The 8,945-nt window shown below is 46.2% G+C and overlaps 1 protein-coding gene across 1 annotated transcript; it reads right to left on the bottom strand.

Moving 5' to 3' along the window:
- Positions 1 to 1,955: 1,955 nt before the first annotated feature.
- Positions 1,956 to 6,255, bottom strand: LOC133451824 (immunoglobulin lambda-1 light chain-like). The gene is made up of 5 exons (XM_061730966.1): positions 6,041 to 6,255; positions 5,629 to 5,952; positions 5,288 to 5,338; positions 2,394 to 2,719; positions 1,956 to 2,350 (listed from the first exon to the last, which is right to left on the bottom strand). The coding sequence occupies exons 1-5, from the start codon at positions 6,081 to 6,083 to the stop codon at positions 2,144 to 2,146; spliced, it is 951 nt and encodes a 316-aa protein (XP_061586950.1). The 5' UTR covers positions 6,084 to 6,255; the 3' UTR covers positions 1,956 to 2,143.
- Between the last annotated feature and the right edge of the window lie 2,690 nt (positions 6,256 to 8,945).

Below are 8,945 nucleotides of genomic sequence, written 5' to 3'. Positions count from 1 at the left end.
AACCACAGTCTGCAGCGCTGCAACGAGTGACCCGCCAACTTTCAGAGCCCCAGATGAGCCGAATGAGGGACCCTTGCATGCCCCGACAACATGAAGGCCTTCGGACCGACCTGGACCTGAAGGAGGCCCAGCTGCAATGCTCCTGCTGCATCCTCTCATCCACACTGAGATGAGGAGAACAGGAAACAGAGAACAGCTCTTCACCAGGGTCACCTGCGGAGCGTAACCATCCAGCTGTTCACTTGCGGAGCGTAACCATCCAGTTCTTCACCAAGGAATGCTGACCGACCAGAACAAACCACCTTTTTCTTCAACTACAAAGATCGTCATTAGAGGCTGTTTTGTGTCTGGGCAGAGAAACATAGTTAACATATTTAACTAGTTTAGTTTAACGTTGTGAGCCGGACCGCTGATCCCGTCACAACTGTGTTTATTAGTTTAAGTGTGTTTGTTTATTTTATCGTTTGTCCACTGTTGCATCCACATTGCTGGATCTTGATGACATGTTCTTCCACAACAGAAAAAAAGCCCTTCCTCATTTCCCAGTTGAATGACCAGAGCGCACGTATGAAGTTAGTTTCACACTGGTGCGTCTCTGTGTGGGAAACATCAGAAGAGCTTGGTTTTCCATTAGTTAGAAGTTATTCTAGGATCTTGCGTTTTACTTTCTTCTCCTTTTCTCTCATCTTTCCTACTAATCCCCCCACACAGGCACACTCTTATCTTGGCCATAAAGCCTCCGAGTTTGTTTTCACTGGATGAGACTGTGGCAGGGTGGAGGAGCTGCAGCCACTCAGGCTGACGGGACACAGGTGTGGCCCGTCAGCCTCTCCACCCTGCCAGCCTTATAAGGGAGAGACAGAGAAGCTGCAAGGAGGACTGGGAAGCTGCTGCTGGCCGTGGTGCTTGTGCACGTGTGTGTCCACGTGTGTGTCCACGTGTGTGTCCACGTGTGTGTCCACGTGGACACACACCGCTACACTCCGCTACACTGGCGCCCAACGTGGGGCGCCAGTGTAGCACGGCGAGTGCTACGGGGCCCGACCGACAGGATAGAGAGGACACGGAGTTTAGTGCAGAACCCTTTTATTGAACCTCACACCCAGAACACACGTGCACAAGCACCACGACCAGCAGCAGCTTCCCAGTCCTCCTTGCATCTGAATATTTAGTTAGTTGTTTATGTCGAGTTTAGGCATCCTAATTTATCTCAAGTGTTGTTTCAGTATCTTTTAACACTTGTGTAAATAATTTCTGTTTAACTTGAATGAGAGAAGTTGTTTTTTGTTTATTTTATACATATTTGTCACAGCTGCTGGTTGAAAAGGTCTGTGCTCGGACTCCGTTCTGTAACGCCACCCCTGGCAACAGGCTGGCATGTATGGAATAACAGTAACCTTGAGACTGATTTTGCTGTTAAGTTATTATTTCCGGATAAGTAAGGTGGTGCCCTGTTTTGACTTGTTCGTTATGATAAGTCATCTTCTTTATTTATTATTAATAACTATCATAAGACGATTATTATGTTCAGTTATTTAACTCTTAAATAACTGAACCAGCACCCCCTTTGTGGCACAACACAGGACTGGGGCCCCGAGGACCAGGGTTGATGACTGCATACATACATAGAAAGTCTGAATGCATACGATGTTCCTGCCCCCCCGACCTCCCCCACGTCCCCGGACCGTGTGCAGCAGTGGCTGCTTGTAACTGTCACGGTGGTGTTAAAGTGAAAAGCCACAGCTCACGACGTGGAGGCTGCAGAGCAGGAACCCACACAGCTGCAGGAAAACCCCTGTGATTGGCTGTCAGCAGTTTTGATGAGTCCTAATAACCACAGAGAGCAGGTGCAGATCTGCTGCTTTCAACCCCCCCCCCGCCCCACGCCGGGCAGGAAGTCCTGGCAACAAGTAGAGATAAAAGTACAACAACAAGCTTTTTTTTTTCCACTTTATTGACGATAATATTGATTAAACGTGAATCAGATTCCAAACTGTGCGCATACAGAATATTAAAAAGGAAAAAAGGAAAAATAAATGCTGTAAAAATTAGAAATATCACCAAGATGGTTAATCATTTGTGTATATCAAGAGTATAAATGATGTGATGAGTGAGATTATCAGAGAAACCAGTCAGCATGTGTTCAGTTGGTGGACGACCCCTTGTTCCTGAGGACCATCAGCAGAGAGAGTCCACAGCAGTACAGCAGACTCTTCAGGGTCAGCACTGTGTACAGCAGGCAGAGCAGCTTCACCCTGCACTCAGTCTGGAAGAACCCTGAACCTGGAAGCTCTGAAACAGAGAAGGAAAATGTTGGGAGTTGCAGGGACATATGTCCGTCCTCTGCTGTCTTTGACAGCGTCTCCACGTGAAGCTGAGTCTCTGCTGAACACAGTCACCGAGCCTCCGTCACCTTGTGTCTGGACCTCCACCGTGCCGCCCTCGTGCTTGACGTAGCAGCTGTATCTGTACGTGTCCTGATGGAGGCGGTGGACCACCATGATGGAGGCGCTGCGTCCCGGCTCTCTGAGCTCCACCTGCTCTCCCTCGGCAGGGGGGACGTCCTCCAGCGGGCCGTTCTTCTTCTGTCTTTTCCAGGAGAACCGGACCCTAGGAGGAAACATGGCTGAGGCCACACACAGCAGGGAGCTGCCCCCCCCCAGGTGGACTCTGGATGCTGCTGGGTACACGCTCACCACGGGCTTCACTGCCTGCTCATCTGAAGTTGGACACACACACATTCACACAGTCAGCAGCAGCTTCCAGCATTCAGCCTGATCCTGGAAACCACGTGGACTCTGATCACTAAACACTCATCAATGCAGCTACAAAACTGAGGCCAACACGTGTTTCTGCAGAGGTCTGCACCCCTGATGATCCTTCACCTGCCGTTGGTGGTCAACACCTCCCGGCAGGAGATTCAATCCTAACTTTTAACTCTTAACTGCTCAACCACATCAAAGCAATATACAGTTCTGGGGCCTCTTTTATAAAAGAGTGCGTAGGATTCATACTAAAAGTGCACGTAAAGCCAAAAGGTTGCGCAGGTCAATTCCCCTCATATCCCGCCCTCTACATGCCCACTTCATACCCTAAATGGTATGTTTTTGCATATGAATGAGCCTGCTGAGCATGCGCAGCGGTTTCCTGCAGCCTTTTTGTGCGTCAGGATGAATGAGACGTCTCGCAATTTCCACTGGGGACAGGGGGGACATGTGCCCCCCACTTTTCAAAATCATGTTTTTGTCCCCCCCACTTTTTACAGTTTAAAAACTAACGGTAGGCTCAGCCTGTAATTGCAAATCATCAAGACACCCTGTGCAAAGACGGGACCACAGCCCCGCTCCACCTCCTCCCCTCCCCTCTCCCCTCAGTGCTGCTCAAGGCTGATTTATGGTTCCGCGTTACACCAACTTCTTCAGGCCAGGAGAGCTATTGCATCATGTTGGAAAAGTCTGGATCCTCCTACATTGAGAATGTGGATAAGGAGCTTTCTAACTGTATTGGACTGGAAAGACTAACGTACATTGATAAGGGAAAACGGAAACACTTTGTCTAACTCTGGGAACCATATATGAACATTATGACAGATGAAAGTGCAAGATTTACCTGTAAAAACAACTTGTAAATGTAATAATTTTATTCTATTTTTTAATTTTATGTGTCATTTATTCATTTTATTTTTCCTCCCAATTGGTTAATCCAATATAATTATTTACCTTTGTATAGAGAATGGTGCAAGTTAAATGTATGTATTTGTCTGTGTAATGTGTGTGTAATGTTGTATGGTTGAATACATTTAAAAAACGACAATAAACATATCGTGAAAAAAACTCAAACTCTTAACTCCTGAAGAAGCCAGAAGGGACGTCATTTTACCAACATTGTCCTTCTTCTAACATCTTTAGTTCATTTTTGTTCAACAACAACAACAAACACAGACAGAGACATGATCCATCTCTGAATATGTGTGAGTGCAGGTGAGGGAGAGGGATGAACCAGTTCTATTTATGACTCTAAAACAATGTTGTGGCTACAGCCGCTGGTCCACGTCTGTCCTCTGTGGGAGACGGGAATCTGGAATATAGAATCTTGTTTATGTCATAATTGCTCGGGGGTCGTGTTCTGGTCTCTGGAAACATCCTGGAGACACTTCTGTTGGAATAGACGCTTTATACATGAAAGTGATTAAATTATATTTAACCGCTGAACTAATGACTGTTTTAGAAGATGTATCTGTATTTTTAAACACTTTTGGTTGGACTCAGATCATAGAACATTAATATCACATTTTATGTTTTTCTTTCTAATACAATTTACATGCACAATTTAATATATATATATATTTTTATTTCTTCTGGTTCCAGGATCTTTGTTTAAATGGTTTTATGTAGTTTTATATTTTATGCTCCATGTTTTATCTCTGAAACTGTCCGAGTCCTAATTTGAACTGTTCTGACTCTGAAACCAACTCCATCTGGAGGAAAATAAAGTCTTTACTCTGACGTTCTTTAGTCTAATCACTAAAAACATGTTTGTGTGTCTGATCCTCTCAACAACATTCACAAATTAACAGTTAAACCAATATTAATTAATATAAACACATCATTGAAATCCAACCTAATACATAAAAATCAGTTTTCATAACATAAATGGAGATGTTCAAATATATCAACCATTTAAATCGTAGATTAAAAAACAAAATACAAATATATTCACTTAAGTCATTTAAATTGTTGATTAAATATTTATTTCAAATAGCCCATAAATGTAATAATAATAAAGAATAAAGATGAGTTCTTCTCACTTTGAAAAAAAAAAAAAAAAAAAAAGATGAGTTCTTCTCTTCCACGTGAACTAAGCAGCTACTTTATTCAGTCCAACTGCTGAACTTAATAGAGTTCTGAGTGAATATATTTGCAGTTCCATCTTTCCAGGAACGTTCCTAAATCCAGCTGTAAATCACTATTAAATTGTATTTGAGCTCAAAGTCGTCTTGTGTTCAAAGAGCAGCAGATGCTCCAGAATTACTGAGATGATCAAACATCAATATTTGTAACATCTCAGATATTTGCAGAAATAAAGAACACGTTTAGTTGTTGGGAGACATTTAAACATGTTTCCAGAAATGATGGAGCTTCTCTTCTGTAGCAACGGCTGCATGATGAGTTCTCTACTAAACATGAACAAACTAACATGGAAAGTCTGAAGCAGCTCAAACTGACTTTAAACACATTTTCAACTTCTACAATCAAACAACTGAAGGAAGAGAAGTGTTGCTTCTTACCGGTTACATACAGTTTACTTCCAGGTCCAAAGATGAAGTAGTACCCGTATCCTCCCACGGTGAGAAAGACTCGTACAAAAACCTGTCAGCCGTTGAACGCCCAGACTGTAATTGTTGCCACGGCAACAGCTTATTTCCTCTGTCAGAGCTGCTCTCCAGAGGGAGGAAATATGGACATAATTTAGTTGTTGTGGCTGTTTAAAGTTCCCTGAAATACTGATGTTACACAGAATTAAACTTCTACGAAACCCAAACTATTATGGGATTCTGATCTGAAACTGTGTTCTGTGACATCTGTTCAGCTGGAGGTTTTTGTTCAGGCTGCAGGGATCTTTTCTCACTGTGGGCGACTCTCTTCCAACACATGCAGTAGTAGGTGGCTGAATGATCCAGTTTAACTCTGTTTAGCTTCAACAAACAACCGTTCTGTGTATTTTCAGCTGAGAAATCTGCTTCCTGAGGATGATTGTTGCCTGAATAAGTTTGACAGTTAATGTCAATTGGGAAAATCAATCCGAAAGTTTCCATTTCTTTTTTCTGATACCAGAATATGTAGTCACCATCACACTGATCAGTTCGTCCACAGCTGAAGGAGACACTTTGTCCAATTCTCCTGGTCAGTGTTACATCGTCCTGAACCAGCTCTGCTGCCATGGCAACCAGCGCTGCAGAGACACAGACAGACAGGTGAAGGTCAGTGTGACGGTGTTCCAGGTGGAGTTTGGGGGCTCCTGATTGGCTGGAAACACTCACCTGAACACAGACAGCACAGAGCAGCAGCTGGGAGGAAAAGCATTTTGGTCCGTGGTGTTTCCTCTGGTGAACCTGGGGAGAAGTGGAGCTCTGATGCAGCCCAGACCCAACAAGGACGAGCTGTGAGACCAGAGCAGGAAAAGCTGCTTTCTAGCAGCTCCTGGAAACTCCCATCAGCCCCTGCAGACCACAGAGAAGCTGCTGCTGCTGATTGACAGCTCGGTCTGGGTCACATGATGCAGAAGCACTAAAACCTTCATGTTCCCACAAACACATGCAGGTTGTTCTGAGTTTAGTATCACAGACTGTTATTTGTGGTTGGACAGCTGTGGAGGAAATACACAACTGCTACTACACACAGCTGCCCACGATAGATTTTAACCAGAAATATTACTAGTTGTATAAACATGCAATGAGCATCTTATGGTTGTAAACAGTTGTAAATGTAAACAAACATGTCTACACTCTTACTGGATTATGTTGATGAATCATTAAAACTTTGAACAGCAGACACGTTACCGTGGGACTTCTGCAGGTCTGGATCCAGACCTTAGTGGTCAGTAGAGGAACTGCAGGTCTGGATCCAGATGGGTGGTGGGTCAAAGCTGTTGTTACTCACTTATACTTATTTAAAACTAAATACCGGTACCTGAAAATTTCAATCAGCAAAGCAGATTATGCTATTTAAAACGGGTTTTTAAAGCAATCTTGTAGCTGTAGAAGGACCTGAGAGTTTCCACCTCCTGGAAAGAAATCATGAAATCACCAGTTTTGGAAGACCATCGGTCCATCTGTCACCAATCCATCAATCTGTCCATCCATCCATCCATCCATCCATCCATCCATCCATCCATCCATCCATCCATCCATCCATCCGTTACATAAACTGTGGGTTATTGTCCAAGGGGAAAAAAAATGGCTGGATTTGCTAAAGCAGATTAAGGTATTTTATTGACAAAAAAATAAAAGAAACTCGGACGTCCAACAAATTAAACTAAGAAAAGAAACTGAGGAAAAAAATATGCACACTGATATATACACCATCTCTGTTCAGCAGCAACCTCCAAACTCAGTAACCCAAAAACAAAATCCCTGGTGGCCAGAGGCCTTTAACTGCTAAGCCCCTCCCTCTGGACCAATTCATAATTAATTGGAAATCAAATAAAAGTAAACAACTAAAGCTGCAAGCAGCGATGAACAGGCCCTCGCACCCTTGTGCACATTCAGGCTGCAGTGGAAGCGCTTGTATGACTCTGTTGTGCCACACTGTGAGAAAGTGAGCAACCCCTCCCCTTCTCACCTGACTTTTTTTTAATGTGTGTGGCAGAGTGGAGGATTGGGCGTGGTCTGCGGGGGAGCAGCACACAGGTGTGCCTGGTTCTGCTGATTGTGGCACACCTGGGTCCAATCAACCTCTCCACCCTGCCTGGGTTTATAAACAGCAGCTGCATACCGGAAGAGGGTCTGCTGATTTGGGATAGCTTGTTGCGAGGCTATGCCCCATTTGCCATTTTTGAAGACTATTGTTTTTGCCTTCCCCTGTATGTCTTTGTGCTTTTTTACAATAAAAAGCCTTATTTTTTGGCATTCTACGCTCTGCAAGGTTCTTTTTACACCTCATCACCCAGCTCCAGTTTTGCCTTGTCCCCTTTTACGTGGGGAGGCCGCTCTGGTTCCTCACATTTGGTGTCAGGAGTGGGATCTTTGGCGCCACCTGAAAACTGGAGAGAAGAGGTGGGAAGCGACGCCGTGGGTTTGGCGGAGTCTGGGAGACCCGGTGACCAGCAGGAGTCTGGGAGACCCGGTGACCAGCAGGAGTCTGGGAGACCCGGTGACCAGCAGGAGTCTGGGATACCCGGTGACCAGCAGGAGTCTGGGAGACCCGGTGACCAGCAGGAGTCTGGGAGACCCGGTGACCAGGAGGAGTCTGGGAGACCCGGTGACCAGGAGGAGTCTGGGAGACCCGGTGACCAGGAGGAGTCTGGGAGACCCGGTGACCAGGAGGAGTCTGGGAGACCCGGTGACCAGGAGGAGTCTGGGAGACCCGGTGACCAGCAGGAGTCTGGGATACCCGGTGACCAGCAGGAGTCTGGGAGACCCGGTGACCAGCAGGAGTCTGGGAGACCCGGTGACCAGGAGGAGTCTGGGAGACCCGGTGACCAGGAGGAGTCTGGGAGACCCGGTGACCAGGAGGAGTCTGGGAGACCCGGTGACCAGGAGGAGTCTGGGAGACCCGGTGACCAGGAGGAGGTCTGTAACCGGCAGGATGCATCCTCGGATACCGGGAGGAAGCGTCCTCGGATACCGGGAGGAAGCGTCCTCGGATACCGGGAGGAAGCGTCCTCGGATACCGGGAGGAAGCGTCCTCGGCAACTGGGAGGAAGCGGCCGGCAACCGGAGGAAATGGACGTTTTCCTGTCTCGCAACGGGGTTGGCGAGACTCCAGAGGGGGAGGGAAGTGTGAGAAAGTGAGCAACCCCTCCCCTTCTCACCTGACCTTTTTTTAATGTGTGTGGCAGAGTGGAGGATTGGGCGTGGTCTGCGGGGGAGCAGCACACAGGTGTGCCTGGTTCTGCTGATTGTGGCACACCTGGGTCCAATCAACCTCTCCACCCTGCCTGGGTTTATAAACAGCAGCTGCATACCGGAAGAGGGTCTGCTGATTTGGGATAGCTTGTTGCGAGGCTATGCCCCATGTGCCATTTTTGAAGACTATTGTTTTTGCCTTCCCCTGTATGTCTTTGTGCTTTTTTACAATAAAAAGCCTTATTTTTTGGCATTCTACGCTCTGCAAGGTTCTTTTTACACCTCATCACCAAGCTCCAGTTTTGCCTTGTCCCCTTTTACGTGGGGAGGCCGCTGGTTCCTCACACACACGTAGGGGCCGCTGGGGGCTGCTGTTTCA

This window comes from Cololabis saira, chromosome 10 (genome assembly GCF_033807715.1).
Source record: "Cololabis saira isolate AMF1-May2022 chromosome 10, fColSai1.1, whole genome shotgun sequence".
In the NCBI taxonomy this organism is placed as follows: domain Eukaryota; kingdom Metazoa; phylum Chordata; class Actinopteri; order Beloniformes; family Belonidae; genus Cololabis; species Cololabis saira.
Note: the sequence above shows the minus strand (reverse complement) of the source record. Positions and strands in the feature narration are given on the sequence as shown.